The sequence below is a fragment of the Podarcis liolepis genome (assembly GCF_965112155.1).
Source record: "Podarcis liolepis genome assembly, chromosome: 7".
NCBI classification, from domain to species: domain Eukaryota; kingdom Metazoa; phylum Chordata; class Lepidosauria; order Squamata; family Lacertidae; genus Podarcis; species Podarcis liolepis.
The window spans coordinates 85,215,855-85,232,750 of NC_139561.1; the positions used below are offsets into that span (position 1 = coordinate 85,215,855).

A 16,896-nucleotide genomic window follows, 5' to 3' on the forward strand; every position below is an offset into this window, starting at 1 on the left:
ATCCCTATGTCTCATTTTCCTTCTGCACGATGCTATTCAGGTGCTCCAACACAATCTCTTTCTCTCCTCCAGCCGTGTTCTTCCAAGAGAGCCCTTCGAACCTGACATCTTCCTTGGGCAAGGACATCAAGCTTTCCTGCTCCGCCCTTTCCCTTGGTGAGCCGCCTGAGATCAGTTGGCTGCGGGACGGAGCCGCCCTGGACTTGGCCGACAGTAACCAGATGCAGTTTCCCTTGGATGATGAAGAATGGATGACCACCAGCGAATTGAGGTGAGCACCTTACATCTCCAAAGCCACAGTAGGTGGGCTGGCGGGCTCAGCGTTGGAAAGATCTAGCGGTCTTAGTGGACCGCAAGCTCAGCACGAGTCATCAACATCATCATTTTTAATTTGTATACCGTCTTTCTATCTTACGATAGTCAAGGCGGTTTACAAGCTGAAGAAACAAAAAATGTACATTTTATAACAATCTAATGCAATACAAAAATGTTGTAAACATATGTTGTAAAACATAACTTTGAAATAGGCAACCTACATCAAAAAAGTAACATTCAACAATCATTAAGGTAAAGGTAAAGGTACCCCTGCCCGTACGGGCCAGTCTTGCCAGACTCTAGGGTTGTGCGCTCATCTCACTCTATAGGCCGGGAGCCAGCGCTGTCTGCAGACACTTCCGGGTCATGTGGCCAGCGTGACAAGCTGCATCTGGCGAGCCAGCGCAGCACACGGAATGCCGTTTACCTTCCCGCTGGTAAGTGGTCCCTATTTATCTACTTGCACCCGGAGGTGCTTTCGAACTGCTAGGTTGGCAGGTGCTGGGACCGAACGACGGGAGCGCACCCCGCCGCGGGGATTCAAACCGCCGACCATGCGATCGGCAAGTCCTAGGCGCTGAGGTTTTACCCACAGCGCCACCCGCGTCCCTTGCAACAATCATTAGAACAGTATAAAATAATAATATCAACATATAAAAGTTAAACAGAAATCCACTCAACAGTTACAATAAATAATATCCAAACTATAATCAATAAAACAGCGGCAAGCCACAGTACATAATACAGTGATACCTCGGGTTAAGTACTTAATTCGTTCCGGAGGTCTGTTCTTAACCTGAAACTGTTCTTAACCTGAAGCACCACTTTAGCTAATGGGGCCTCCCGCTGCCTAACGACGGGAGCTCACCCTGTCGCGGGGATTCGAACCACCGACCTTCTGATTGGCAAACCCTAGGCTCTGTGGTTTAACTCACTGTACAATACACATTGAGAAGCTGTTGACACATTGAGTCAACAGTGTGATGCAGCAGCAAAAAAAGAGAAGGCAGTGCTGTTCTAGGCTGCATCAACAGAAGTCTAGTGATCAAGGGAAGGAATATTCCCGCTCTGTTCTGCCTTGGTCAGGCCACGCTTGGAGTCCTGTGTCCAGTTCTGGGCACCACAATTTAAGAAGGATGCTGACAAGCTGGAAGGTGGGCAGAGGAGGGTGACCAAGATGGCCAAGGGTCTGGAAACCAAGCCTTATGAGGAACGGTTGAGGGAGTTGCGTGTGTTTAGCCTGGAGAAGAGGAGACTGAGAGGAGATATGAGAGCCATCTTCAAATGTCTAAACTAAGGGGCTGTCACATGGAAGATGGAACTACAGTGGTACCTCTGGATGCGAACAGGATCCGTTCCGGAGCCCACGCTCGCGCATCTGCAGGTCATGATTTGCTGCTTCCGCGCATGTGCGTGATGTCATTTTGACCATCTGAGCATGCGCAAGCGGTGAAACCCGGAAGTAATGCACTCTGTTACTTCCAGGTCGCCGCGGCGCGCAGCAACTTCAACCAGAGGTATGACTGTAGATTGTTTGCTCCTGCTCTGGAGGGTAGGACTCGAACCCATGGATTCAAAATACAAGCCGACTAAACATCAGGAAAAACTTTCTGACAGTAAGAGCGGTTTGGCAGGGGGATGGACTCTCTCGGGAGGTTTTTAAGCAGAGGTTGGATGGCCACCTTTCACGGATGCCAGGCATAATTGTTTGACCTTCCGCCCTGTCGCCTCTCCCTCGCCTTTTCTCTAAAATGTCCCAAACGTTTCCCCACATGTAAGTTGCCTTGACCGTTTGGCTAGCCCTTCTCTGACCGTATTCCGATATCCTTTCTGACGCGAGGCAACCCAAACTGTGCTCTACAGCCAGTCAGTCAGTTGCGCAACAGGAGGAAACCGTGCCACAGGGGAGCGGGGGAAAGTTGAAACAGTAATGGGTGTTGCCTGTTTGACTTAAACCACCATCCCTGCTTTCCTCCACATGAACAGCCGAGCCATCTTCCTTGTGGAGAGATGGGGAGCTGGCTGGCTTTCTCTGAGGGGTGTGTGTGTGTGTGAGAGAGAGAGAGAGAGACACATTGGGAAATATTTCCAGTTGCTCAACCCCAAAGCAGCATAACTTGGTGAGGAGGAGAGGGGCTGGCAGCTTTCCTCTCCTGGCCTCGCATGATGCTTTTCTCCTCTGCTTCTTTCATTCCCCTTTCTGCTGGCAGGCCAGGCAAGGTAGGAACTGAATGGGGATGAAAGGATCAGGGGCAGCTTCCAGGACCGTGGCCCAAACTGGATGTCTGAAGTCCTGGATTATCCAAGAGGCAGGCTAAGGGCTTATCCACCCTCCTGCTGCTTCTCTGCTCCGCCCCCCCCCCCCAATAGCCCAGGATTAGCATTTGCTCCAATTTAGCACTAAAGAGTGGGTTTTCCCTGGGAAAGGAGCACAACCGGGGGAAACAGCTTGCACCCGTGTCTTCTAAGCACATGAAGGATAGCTCAGTCAGTAGAGCATGAGGCTGACCTTGGAGTCAGTCACCATCTCTTAGCCCATGGGTAGGCAAACTGAGGCCCGGATCTGGCCCAGTCGCCTTCTAAATCCGGCCCATAGATGGTCCGGGAATCAGCGTGTTTTTACATGAGTAGAATGTGCCCTTTTATTTAAAATGCATCTCTGGGTTATTTGTGGGGCATAGGAATTTGTTCATTCCCCCCCCCCAAAAAAATATAGTCTGGCCCCCCACAAGGTCTGAGGGACAGTGGACTGGCCCCCTGCTGAAAAGGTTTGCTGACCCCTGTCTTAGCCTAACCTACCTCACAGGGTTGTCGTGAGGGCGAAATGGGGGGGAGGAGAACCACCTGCACTATCTCGAGATCCTTGTAAGATAAAGGGGGTATATCAATGTAATAAATAGTCGTAGTAATAATGGTTCCTTTTCTGGTGGTCCACTCCCCAACCCCATGCTCCATCTCACAAAATGGTAATGATAATCCATTACTGGATTATACTGAATAAAGTCCCCATTTTTTTTCCTGGGGGAAGCAGGCCTGTTGTGCAACAGCACCAAATTCGCTGTTATTGTGCAAATTGAATTTGCCCATACGCGATTGAATTCCACCCGCAAAATAGCAACAGTCTGGAATCTCCAACAGTTCCCACGGTTTTTATATATTTTTTACTCTGCCTTTGTTTCGTTAGCTGCGTGGGCTCTTTAAACTTGTTTCTTTCCTTTCCTAAAAAGCTTATACATTCATCTCGAGTTTGATAAACAGCAAAAGACACAATGCTCAGCTGGAACAAACAGAAGGGTTTAAAGAACTCTGTAGAATAAACACACACACACAACTAGCACAAGAGTTAAGATGCTTTGTCTGGTCTGCTGCTGCTGCTGCTTGTGATGTCCAGGAGGAAACTGGCAGCTGGTCTTCTGGATTCAGGAGTCTGAGGATGGAAGGGGGAAGAATCATGACCCATAAACAAACAGAGAAGTTGTCGGCCTTTCTGCAGTGACACAAACAACCCAAAACACAAAAAAACTCCTAACCAGCGATAAACACTAACCCGGAGGGGTAGGGGCCCCAATATTTAAAATCAGAAATATTGGGCCCCTGTACAATTTGCCACAGCATACCCTCCAACATTTCTCCAATGGAAATAGGGACATCCTAAGGGGAAAGCAGGGCATTCTGAAATCAAATCAGAAACCGAGGCGGCTTTTGTAAACCCTGGAAAATGGGGACATTTGAAAGGTCTGCCATGGCATTCAAGTTGAGTTGAAAATGTTGGTTGCGTATGGCCAAATTCTCTTAAAAAATATCTCAAACGTCGTAAGAGGTTTTTGGTGCATATGGGACCCAAGTTTATATCCGTGGATTTTAATGGTATTACTCATAGTGTGTTTTGTATCCTGATGTTTAATGGAAATGGGGGGTTTTGGACACACACCCTGTGCTTAGCCTCCTGGAGTGAGGCACCCTGGAAGAGAAGGGGTGGCTCAGGAGTGAGTGGTCTAGATTAAGGTTACCAGAATTTTTTCAAAGAAAAGGACACTTCAAAAAAAAAGAGAGAAAGAGAAAAGTTATTAAAGAAAAAGTCACCGTATTTTTCACTCTATAAGACGCACCAGACCATAAGATGCACCTAGGTTTTGGAGGAGGAAAACAAGAAAAAAATATTCTGAATCCCAGAAGCCAGAACAGCAAGAGGGATTGCTGCGCAGCGAAAGCAGTGATCCCTCTTGCTGTTCTGGCTTCTAGGATAGCTGCGCAGCCTGCATTCACTCCATAAGACGCACAGACATTTCCCCTTACTTTTTAGGAGGGAAAAGGTGAGTCTTATAGAGCAAAAAATACGGTATTTTAAAAAATAATAATGAAGAAGTAATATATTCTCTTCTGTGTCGCGCGGCCTTCCTCTGGACCCTGGCCTGCTCTCTTGGAGAGCTAGCCGCCATGGAGTAGGCTCAGGTCAGGCCTGGGCTTGGCCACGTGTCCTTGCCCTCCTGGTGCTCTCCTACTTCTCCTTTTCAGCGGCGTGGCAAGGTTGAAGCTCCCCTCTTTTCTTCTTCTTCCTCTTTCTCTCTCTTCCTTCTCCTTCTCCTCTCCTCCTTCTCCCTGTGTCAGCTCTGGGGTTTTCCTGGCCCCGGAGCACCATTGGGCAGTTGGCCGGGTGGCCAGGCGCTCTCGCTCCTGGCTCAATTTGGGTTGCGGGGGTGGGGGTGGGGTGTCAGTGGTTCCCCCAGTTGACACTCTGGGCATCCCCAGTTCCCCCTTGGTAGTGGCAGTGGGAGTCTCAGCAGCCGGGAGCCAGCCTGATAGCGCTGTTGGCTCTGGATGGCTTCAGGAACTACTCGCTGCCCGCCATTTTGCCTCGCCAGAAGTCCCCATATGATGTGTCTTGTGCTGTTAAACCAATCATGCAGCATTTATTCCCTGCTAATAAATCTACAACACTTAAAATAAAAATCCGGGGACGGATTTTGTCCAGGGACAGATTTCTGAATCCGGGGACTGTCCCCGGGAAACGGGGACGTCTGGTAACCTTAGTCAAGATGAACTTTCAGACTGATCCTGAGGGGAAGGCAGAACATTTTTTGCATGCAGATGGTCCCAGGTTCAATCCTGATGTCTCCAGGTCGGGTTGAAACCCTGGAGAGCCACTCCCAGTCCATGCAGACAAGGCAGATGGACCAATGGTCAGACCTGGTATAAGGCAACTTCCTGTGTTCCTACCCAGCAGGGCTCTTTTCATGTTCTCATGAACAGGCCTGGAGCCTAGCCTGGTAGTATTCGCCTGAGCAAGTGGTCCAGATCAGGAGTAGAGGTTGTTGGCATCTGACTGGCGTGAGCCTTTGGGGGTGAAGTCAAACTGTGGGACCTGCTGTGGCTGTAGAGACCGATACGAGTCAGACATGTTTTGTTGCAGCCAGGGCAGATGAAGGCGTCCGATTGATGCACCACGGTGTTTCTTCTCTCTGAGTTCCTCCCGGCGGTCATTCCTCCTCTGGTCACTGCTATAGATACACTTGTTTAAGGAGGGATCCCACAACCCTGCTCTCTCTCCTCAGATCAGGAGTGAATTTTAAGGCACTGAGAAGCCATATTAACTCCCTGTGTTGCTGTTCTCCTCTTCCCTGACAGCATCCCTTCTGTTCAGCTCTCAGACATGGGGAACTACCAGTGTGCGGCCTCGGTGAACGGATCTGAAGTCCTCTCTGATGAAGCCTACCTGAAGCTGGAAGGTAAACGCTGTTTGTCTGAGCGTGATGTGCACACACCAGGTCACACCGAGAGGATCTTACACAAGTGTTCATCACAGGGTCGAAGAAGGAGGGTGGTGACAGAGAAAAGAGGCGCTGGAGCCCAAACTGGCTTTGCAGCCAGCTTCTCTTTCTTTCAAAACTTTCCCAACGTGAAAGCTTTGAAGCACGCAGACGCAACAAGTACTGTAAATATAAATGGAAGATGTTTTGTCTAGGGTGAGACCTTGGTTCCTTAGCCATAGATGATGACCTTGTGCGAGTGTTTGGGTGAGCTGTGTGGGGTTTCTACTGCGGTTGGCGGAGCCCTAGATAAGACTGGGTTTGAGCGTCACAGCGGAAGCCTGCCAGTGCTGTAGTTTGTGGATTGTTGGGATCTGTGATTGCTGAGAGGGAGGGAGCCTGTGGCTGTGCCTGATTGTAGACTGAATATGTCCCAAGCCACCAATTAGTTTCTGGGCCCAATTCAAAGTGCTGGTGGCCTATAAAGCCTTAAATGGCTCAGAACCACAATACCTCAATATACACCAAACCGGACAATGCACTCATCATCTGAGGCCCTTCCTCGAGTGCCTCCTCCACCAGAGGTCCAGAGGGCAGCAGCACAAGAACAGGGCCTTTTCCGGGGTGGCTCCCTGTCTGTAGATTGCTCTCCCCAGGGAGGCTCGCCTGGCACTTTCATTATATGCCTGTAGGCACCCGGCAAAAGCATTCCTTTACAACCAGGCCTTTGGCTGATTAATATTCTACAGGCTTTTACTTGCGTTTGTGGGAGGGGGGTTATTGTTTTGTTGTTTTCGTTTCAACTATTTACTTGTTTTTTTTTACCTTGTGATTTTACCCTGTGAATCCTCTTCATATCTTTGGATGAAGAGCAGTATATAAAACTAATAAATCAAAATAAATAACACAGGTGTGTTAGCAGACATGGAGTCTTGAGTGAATGATATTCAGTGAGCAGAATCCTGTTTGATAGATTTTGATGTTTTATGGATCTGTACCTGTATTGCTTTATAGACAGTATTTAATTTTGTTCGATTTCCTTTCTGAAACACTTTGAAACATAAGTATATATAAAAAACCCACTTGAGATAATGGTAATAACTTGTACGTAAAATAACAAAAATAAAAATTACAGCTCCATCAGGGATGAAAACCCACTCTTCAAAGCTGAATTGGCACAAACAGCAATCTGGGGGGAACCCGAACTGACGTTTGCTTCGATTCCGCTTTAAAAACCTTGCATTTACGCATCACAAGGGAGCCTTCTGTGTCCGCTTGCTGAGTCTATTCCTTCTTGCCCCCCTCTTTTGTGTCCAGGTCTCCCCTTTTTCACTGAAGAGCCCCAGGATCTGGAGGTCACAGTCAACACCCCCTTCAACCTCAGCTGCAGGGCTCAGGGCCCCCCAGAACCAGTGCGGGTGATCTGGCTGCAAGATAGCGCCCCCCTCAACTCCTTGAACGACCCGCAGGCCCGGACGCCTTCCACACTGGCGTTGAGAGGTGAGTCGCACAGTGGATCATGTCTGATTCCTCTGCTCAGAAAACTACCATTACAAAAAGAAGTCACGTGATCACATCCGTCCCATACGTCCAAAGCAAATTAAATCCTGGGAACTGTAGTTTGTTGAGGATGCTGGGTGTGGTAGTTCCACGGGGCAAACTACAGTTCCCAGAACTTTACAGGAGAAGCCCTGTGCTGTCCGGGAGGTCAGCTGTCTGGGGAAATACACATTGGGTGTTTGGGACTGGTCCCCTCTCAATCTCCTCCATGGGACCAGAGCTTTCAAAATCCATCTATAGCTTTCTTCCGTCTCGATCCACAGCTTTGTTTTGCGGCTTTGCCTTTCCAAGTGGCGTTTAATCTTCTCAGTGCTGGGAGCCCTAATTCCCGACATCTGGGTTCCTGTATGGTCTCTGTATGTGAAGAAGCATACTCTGTACACACTCCATAGCTCCTTCCTCGCCTTTCCCTGGCTCTGGACCAAGGTGTTGAAAACAGTTTCAGGGCCTAGCTGATGAGGCTCCGATCGTGCTTTTGTTTGCTTCTGTTTTTCTGCATCTGGGTGGCTGAGCCAAAAATCCCCCGTCCTTTATTTTTCTCTCTGTTCTGCTGGCTGCAAAGAGAGAGCCCTGGTTCTCCCCGCAAGCCAGTCCCTCTCTGGCGTTATTGAAGAGCAGGGGGCAGGAGGGAAGGGCAGTGAATGCAGGAGGGGGACCCCTATTCTCGCCCCCCATTCAGCCTTGCCTTCGTGAGCGTGCCCCTTTCCCCCCTTCCCTCACGTCCTTGTTCATTGTCTCGGGTGTCCCCCTCTCTCAAAGCCCCTCTTGTCCCCAGCCTCCAGCTTCTTTTGTTCTCATTTCTATGCGAGTGGCTGGTTCCCGATGGCTCGGCTGGGGAGGGGGTTTTCCTCCGAGCGTGGGAACGGGCCCTGCAAGCCTTGCCAAATGCCAACTGGGTAGTGTGCGTGCGTGCATGTGCAAGCGTGTCTCCGTCTCTTGCCGCTCACGAAAACAACGCCGACCTGTTTCGAGGGTCCAGAGTGCTTCACCTTCGTTCTCTCGGTAACCCTTACAACACCCCTATAAGGCAGGCCAAGGGGTAGGGTGGCCAGACGCATCTCAGCAGGTGTCGCTTGTGCGAGAAGCTGTAGCACTTCGTGAAACGCCCTCCTCTGCAAAGAGGCAGGAGCGCTTGTCCTGCTTTTAATACAGTGGTACCTCGGGTTACATACGCTTCAGGTTACAGACTCCGCTAACCCAGAAATAGTACCTCGGGTTAAGAACTTTGCTTCAGGATGAGAACAGAAATCGCGCTCCGGCGGCGCGGCAGCAGCGGGAGGCCCCGTTAGCTAAAGTGGTGCTTCAGGTTCAGAACCGTTTCAGGTTAAGAACGGACCTCTAGAACGAATTCAGTACTTAACCTGAGGTACCACTGTAATAATATTAATAATTTTATTATTTGTATCCTGCCCATCTGACTGGGTTTGCCCCAGCCACTCTGGGCGGCTTTCAACGAGTATAAAAGCATAATAAACATCAAACATTAAAAACTTCCCTATACAAGGCTGCCTTCAGATGTCTTCTCTAAGTCGTATAGTTATTTATCTCCTTGACATCTGATGGGAGGGCGTTCCACAGGGCGGGCGCCACTACCAAAAAGGCCCTCTGCCTGGTTCCCTGTAGCTTCACTTCTTGCAGTGGAAATGGGTGGGCCATGTGGAGATCAGGTAAGCATTTCGGGAGAGGGGATGTTTGGAAGGTCCCCTTGTTCTTTGGCACCACAGATGACGGGCACTACTGCAAGCCACTCAGAGCCGTGGAAGGTGAACCAGGAAAGGACCACAGCTCATCCCTTTGACATCTTTGTCGGTCTATTTAGCATAATATTGTGAACACCGGACTCCTCCAGGCTACCTATTTATTAAGCATTCGTTCTGATTTGCATGGGACATGGGTGGCGCTATGGGTTAAACCACAGAGCCTAGGACTTGCTGATCAGAAGGTCGGCGGTTCGAATCCCCGCAACCGGGTGAGCTCCCGTTGCTCGGTCCCTGCTCCTGCCAACCTAGCAGTTCGAAAGCACAACAGTGCAAGTAGATAAATAGGTACCACTCTGGCTGGAAGGGAAACGGCGTTTCCGTGCGCTGCTCTGGTTCGCCAGAAGCGGCTTAGTCATGCTGGCCACATGACCTGGAAGCTGTACGTCAGCTCCCTCGGCCAATAAAGCGAGATGAGCGCTGCAACCCCAGAGTCGGCCACGACTGGACCTAATGGTCAGGGGTCCCTTTACCTGATTTGCTTGCACAAATCTTATGTGGAGATTGTACCACATCCTGCCTTATTGAGCATTCATTCTTAAAAAAAAGAAGGCAATAAACATTTGACCCCAATTTGCTCTGATTTGCTCGCTGGACGTTTATACAGTTTCCTGTTTCTCATTTGTTCACCCCACACTTCTCGCTGCATTTTCCTAGCCTCAGGAAGTGGATTTGTTGTGCTGAGGTTTCAACCCTGGCGGGCCTAAATTTCCCAGCATGCATTTGAATCCCTCCTGAAAATGCTGATGGGAGCCTCTGCTGAGAGTCTTTCCTATCCTCTCTGGGCCACTTTGGGCTCCTGACCCACCCTGCTGGCCGATGGCCTACTCTGTTTGCCCCAGCACAGTTTGGGGGGCTTCCCAGAATCCTTGCCGCTGGGCCTTTCTGCCGAAGGCCACCGGCTGATTAGCTGAAGCCAGCCACAGCTATTTTCCTTTTCTTGCTTTTTTTTTGTGCTGATTTGGCAGTTGCGTGGGGTTGCGAGCCTCAAACCAGACGCCTGGGTAAGAGGAAGTGGGTGTGAAGGGCTTCTTTGGCCAAAGGGCATCTCTTGCTTCTCCTCGAATAGAAACCAAAATCTTGGCAGCAAGAATCTCCTTGTGGCCGTAGCCCTAAGCACACGGGGTGCTGGGGGCAACCCCCCTTGAGCCCAGTGGGACTTCCATGCGTAGGACGGAGATTTCCGCCAGAATCTGTTCTTGCCTGGGAGTGTAGTCTGTGCCATGCTGCTTATTCAGACGCAGGGGTGGGTTGGAGGCAAAGGAGGGGTGCAAACGGCAAGACGCAGCTCCCACATGTCTTTGCCATATTATTGCATGGAAGAGCTTGGGGAAAATACCCACAAGACAACCGAGCAAGACAGGAAGGGTTTGGGAACCTGAGGCTGGTGCAATACACCTTCCTGCGGGGGCCTCTGATGGTTGTTTCAGAGAGAAGGACACATGCTTTGAATGCAGAAGGTCCTAGGTGGAAGGCAGCCCTGTTTAGGGAAGCTTTTAATGTTTGATGCATTACTGTACAGTGGTACCTTGGGTTAAGCACTTAATTCGTTCCGGAGGTCTGTACTTAACCTGAAACTGTTCTTAACCTGAAGCACCACTTTAGCCAATGGGGCCTCCTGCTGCTGCCGCACCGCCAGAGCACGATTTCTGTTCTCATCCTGAAACAAAGTTCTTAACCTGAAGCACTATTTCTGGGTTAGCGGAGTCTGTAACCTGAAGCGTATGTAACCCGAGGTACCACTGTATTTTAATATTTGGTTGGAAGCCGCCCAGAGTGGCTGAGGAAGCCCAGCCAGATGGATGGCGTATTAATAATAATAATAATAATAATAATAATAATAATAATAATAATAATAATAATGCCTGGCTTCTTTAACACCCAAGCTGTAACTCACTGCCCTGAAAATCCACCCACCGCCGTCTTGCTTCTGGCTGCAGGCTTTCCCCTCTTTTTCGCATTAGCTTGGGCCTGACTCTTGAAAGGATGTCCTCCAAACGCCTCCTGTAATAAAAGAGGGGGGGGAAAGGGAGGGGGATTGCTATGCTCCCTTTGGGGTTCAAATAACAAAACAAAACCCTGATCTGCAGCTCGTGTTTCTTGTTTCTTTTTTCATCCCGGTTTTAAAAATGGTGTTGCTCCACGATCCATATCTATCCTGTGGCTGTCCTGTCATAGAATCATAGACTTGTACATTTGGAAGGGACCCCTTGTGGTCATCTAGTCCAACCCCCTGCAAGGCAGGGATCTCAGCTAAAGCATCCATGACAGACAGCCGTCCAAACTCTGCTTAGAAACCACCAAGGAAGGAGAGTCCACAACCTCCTGAGGGAGAGCCGTTCCACTGTCAAACATCTCTTGCTGCCAGAAAGTCCTTCCTGATGTTTAGTCAGAATCGCCTTCCTTTTCACTTGAAGCTATGGGTTCGAGTCCTACCCCCTAGAGCTTGAAATGCTTCATTTTGACATCTCTCCCTCTGCCTCTTACTGATGCACCACCAGCTTCAATCCATATTTAGAAAAGGAGTGGTCGAGTGGTCATTTTAAGGAGGTTGTGTGGACAAGGCCCAAGCCAGCAGCAGGCGAAGCATTTCCCCTGAAACATCTGGAGGGTATTAGTGGCCGTGCAAAACATCTGGGGGGGGAAGGTGACAGATTAGCAGCAGCTATGCACACATTTCTTTTGCCCTGCTGTGGTTACCTGGGGTCAAAATTGTTCTGCTGGGTTTTGAAAAGAGAACAAGAGGAAGGGGGTTTGCCTCTCTGGCCTGTTTGACCAAAGGCAACAGAAAAACCCCTGTTTCCGCTCCCTGTGGGAAGATAGAAGCATTGTGTCTCTCCAAGCACTTTCAGTTCTCTTAAAAACTTTTGCTCTCCCATGTTCACACACTGCCCTTTGTCGTGCTCTTCCCTTCCTCCTTTCCCCTCAGAGCTGAGGTAAAAACCAGCCATTCCAGTGTCTTGAATAGTGTTCCTCTACCCTGCACGTGTTTTGCCTCGCCCCACATACCTGCCGTGCCTCTTATTTCTCTTATTGCTCATTTGGCCTAGCCGTGGCACGCAGTGAGTCAGGGGAGGGGAATTCTGGGCAGGAGGTGACATGCATCTGAGTCACGAGCCAGGATCCGGATGCCGCTGCAGGAAGTCGGCCAGAGGAGCATTTGGACGAGGGGCCCTGAATGGGCAGTTGTGGGGCCCAGGCAGTGACTGAAAGATAGCTGGAAAAGGACGAAGGCTTTGATACCTCTGATTTAGACCACTGGTATTCAAGAGCCTGGCAAATGGCCCTTTCTGAGGAGATTTCTCATGGACGAAAAATATCCAGTGGGCCTAGTGACCAATTTTTTGCAACGGTGCGATTGTCTTTTGCTTACCAGTGAAGAAGCACATGGCCGGATTGGTCCCTGTCGGCTTACAGTACCGTTTGGGTTGTGTCGGAAACACAACCACTTCCATCTGCAATTAATTTTTTTAGAGGGACAAATGGGAGAACGAAAGCTCAGGGAGACACCGTTTTATTTATTTGGCGAGCCTGCGCACTTGTACCCGTCTTTCTCTTTGAGCTTAATTATTTTGCTGGGGAAATATTCCAGCTCTTTTCTTCCCCTGCTTATGATAACGCTGCGTAGATTATTTCTTTCTTCCCAGAAGTCCTGTCCTCACCAAAGGGACATGCGTCCACCAGACGGTGCACCCTTCCCAAATCTGGGTGGTTGGGTGACCTTTCATGTGGCAATGAGGGATGTTCCGGGAGAGGAGGTCTGCCATAACTTGGTGCATGCAAAAGAGAGGGGAGTGATGCAAAAGGTTGAGAAATGTGCAGGCAAAGGAAGTGTGACCCGGGGAATGGAAGAAGTTGGATGAGGCAGGGGTGGTTGTGCATGTCAGAGGTCAGTGCCTGTCCGTGAAACGAAAGATGCATTTGCGGACATCCCAGGGTAGAGGAGCATTTAAGCAGATGCTGCTTTTATCTCTTCGGTGTGGAATAATAATAATAATAATAATAATAATAATAATAATAATAATTTATTATTTGTACCCCGCCCATCTGGCTGGGTTTCCCCAGCCACTCTGAGCAGCTTCCATAGAAACCAAAAATACACTAATATGTCATACATTAAAAACTTCCCTGAACAGGGCTGCCTTAAGATGTCTTCTGAATGTCAGGTAGTTGTTTATCATTTTGACATCTGATGGGAGGGCGTTCCACAGGGCGGGCGCCACCGAAAGTGATGTTAAAGGCACAAGGCCAGGGTTATTTCTGAGCATGTGGTAGGCCCACCTGAATACGAGAGCGTCAAAAATGTGCTCTTTGATTGTGCAGAATGGCTCGCGTGAGGGTTCTTATACTGCCCAGCACTTGGTGGTATTTGGGTCACACCCTGCCAGGACAGACAGACGGACGATATTGCCATTTGAAATGTGGGCAGATGAGGAGGAAAAGAGTCTCAGTGCAGACCTCTCTGGGAGGTGAAATGGCGTGAGAATCATCGAATTTTAGAGTCGGAAGGGATTCCAAGGGTCATCTAGCCCAACCCCTGCAATGAAGGGATCTTAACTAAGCAGAGATATATAATCTGTGGCCCTCCAGATGCAACCACTACTGCTCCAATCATTGGTCATGCTGGCTGGGAATGATGGGACTTGGAGTCCACCAGAATCTGGAAGGTGCCATGTTGGCTACCTCTGTGCATTCTTCCCCAAGCCTATGGGGAAATGCTAGTGAACCACACATTTCCCTGCTACAGGCTGTTCCCCATTGTTGCAGTTGGTGATAAATTGCATTCTTGATAAGCAGGGGGTCGTCTTCCTCTGATTCCAGAGAGGGTTTGGTTTCTGAAATGTCGGAAGGCCACACATTATCACTTTTGTTCAAGAAATGTTGGTCAGAAATAGAAGCGGCCTGCATCATCTCAGTGTTAAAGAAGTAGTTGTGCACCACCTTCTCATGAGAGTTTGGGTTTTGTGGTGTGGCTTTTGCAGTTTGGACAGGGGAAAAGGGGAAACAGGCCATTAAAAGCTGCAGATTCGCTCTGTTACTTGCCGAAGGAGAATGTGGATTCCATCTGTGGGAATCCTGTGACAAATCTAGTGATTAGCTGTAGGAAAAAGAGATACAGTGCGACCGAAACACATCTTTTATGTAGGTAAAGTAAAGGTAAAGGTAAAGAACCCCTGGACGGTTAAGTCCAGTCAAAGGCGTCTGTGGGGTTGTGGCGCTCATCTCGCTTTCAGGCTGAGAGAGCCGGCGTTTGTCCACAGACAGCTTTCCTAGTCATGTGGTGGAAACCAGAGCATATTTTATGTAAACCAGTCTGGCTGGCCTAGCGAAGAGCAAATCTGTTAAATGACAAAAGGTGCTGCTGCTGATGGTGATGAAGAAGATTTTGGATTTGATATCCCTCTTTATCACTACCCTAAGGAGTCTCAAAGCGGCTAACATTCTCCTTTCCCTTCCTCCCTCACAACGAACACTCTGTGAGGTGACTGAGGCTGAGAGATTTCAAAGAGTGTGACTAGCCCAAGATCACCCAGCAGCTGCATGTGGAGGAGCAGAGATGCGAACCCGGTTCAACAGATTACGAGTCTACCGCTCTTAACCACTACACCACACTGGCTCTCTGATGGGCCATGTGAGAGGAATCCTTGGGCCTGGGAAGATGGATGTTGCCAAGGTGATGGGGTGTGTATTTGAAGTGACAGGAGAAGAGAAATTTTGAGCAAGGTGTTCTGAAAAGAAGAAGGAAGACTGGGGTCCATCTTGGGCAGGCTGGCTGGGAGAGATGCCTTGGCCTGATGGTTGCAGTCCTGTGAGGGACAAGCCCCTCTTGAAAGGATCATCCTGTTTTGGACTCCCTCCATGCAGACTGAAGGTGTGAATAAACCATATTTCTCAAATCTACAACAGTCTCCGCCATGTCTCAATTCTCCAAAGGAACACAGGCCGTGGGTGAATGCCTGGAGCCTCTGAGCTCTTGCCACCGTTCGGCAGAGAGAGGAGGCAGCGGAACCCAGCTTTTGTAACACTACACATCCAAACATATTGGGCAGTTGCGCTAATGTTGTCTGGGGAGTAGCCTAAGCCTGTCTTTCCTGCCCGCTTCCTTGCTCAGCATGCAATTTGTCAATAGTCTCTCCAGAATGATGTCTGTGGTCTCTCTGCAGAAGGAAGCTACTGCAATAAAAGGATGCCCAAGAACTATAAAAGTGGAGGTCACAAGGCAAGAGGGAGGCACATGGCATGTGCAAGAACAAAACCACACAATGCACTTCTCCAAAAGAGTGCGGTCCTCTTGCTTCAGCGCTGCCACATCAATCCTGTGGGTCCACCTGCAAAGGACTATGAGAGAGAGAGAAGAAGAAGTGTCTCTCTCCACCCACGTTTGTGATTACAGTATGCATGCTGTTTCATGTCCTTGTCTGGCATGCAAGGAGGACCTTGGAGGCAGGTGGGCTGTGGACAGGCCGGGAAGAGCCTGGCTGGAAACCAGAAAATCTGAAAGCTCAGAGATTGCAGTGGCGTAGCGTGGGTTGTCAGCACCCGGGGCAAGACAAGTAATTTGCGCCCCCTAACCTGCCGCCGCTGCCAGCTTCTTCTTGCTGCTGCCTGGTCTGGTCTGGTGTGGTTCTCTCCCGCGCTCAGCGCTGCGCTGGGCGGCCGCTGCACTGTCCCTCCCCCAGATAGTCCCTCGCTCTCTCTCCGCACCACACGCCTGGCACCCACCCCCTCCACAGTGGGCGGCGACCCAGTGGCTCGGATCGGATTCGCACAGCCAGCACTGCAGTGAGTGAGAGTGAGTGAGCCAGGTAGGGGCAGAGAGCTGCGAGTGCGAGCGCGTGCCCCCCAGATGTTGCACCCGGTGCGGCCGGCCCCCCCTGCACCCCCCACGCTATGCCACTGGAAGTAATTGCCACAACGGCTAGATCTGTTGTGCCATGCACAGGGATTGCATCCCTCTGTATAACAGGTTCTGGGGACAGACAATAAAGAGCCCTCCTACATGCCTTTTCTTGAAAAGTTCTTGGGCTATGGATTCATTAGTGGCTTAAAACACAACAAGGTTGCCTTGGCCCCAAGTAAAAGGTAAAGGGACCCCTGACCATTAGGTCCAGTCGTGGCCGACTCTGGGGTTGCGGCGCTCATCTCACTTTATTGGCCGAGGGAGCCGGCGTACAGCTTCCGGGTCATGTGGCCAGCATGACAAAGCCTCTTCTGGCGAAGCAGAGCAATGCACGGAAACACTGTTTACCTTCCTGCCGGAGTGGTACCTATTTATCTACTTGCACTTTGAGGTGCTTTCGAACTGCTAGGTTGGCAGGAGCAGGGACCGAGCAATGGGAGCTCACCCAGTCGCGGGGATTCGAACCACCAACCTTCTGATCGGCAAGTCCTAGGCTCTGTGGTTTAATCCACAGCACCACCCGCGTCCCTCGGCCCCAAGTACCAGGGTTCAAATCCTTGCTCAGACATGGGATGCCTGATTATCCTCTTCCAAAGCAACTACTCTATTCCGAACT

At 49.9% G+C, this 16,896-nt stretch overlaps 1 protein-coding gene and 1 long non-coding RNA gene across 4 annotated transcripts in view; one reads left to right on the plus strand and one right to left on the minus strand.

The window, feature by feature from the left end:
• Positions 1–16,896, minus strand: part of LOC310712764 — a 274,730-nt gene that overhangs the window by 173,235 nt on the left and 84,599 nt on the right. The window lies entirely within an intron of this gene.
• LOC310712597 (tyrosine-protein kinase receptor UFO-like) overlaps positions 1–16,896 on the plus strand; it is a 77,576-nt gene that overhangs the window by 14,568 nt on the left and 46,112 nt on the right. For all 3 annotated transcript variants that reach the window (XM_083515809.1, XM_083515807.1, XM_083515808.1), the window contains exons 2-4: positions 73–271; positions 5,941–6,041; positions 7,380–7,562. In XM_083515809.1, coding sequence (XP_083371935.1) covers positions 73–271; positions 5,941–6,041; positions 7,380–7,562 — 483 coding nt within the window. The remainder of the gene's footprint in view (positions 1–72; positions 272–5,940; positions 6,042–7,379; positions 7,563–16,896) is intronic.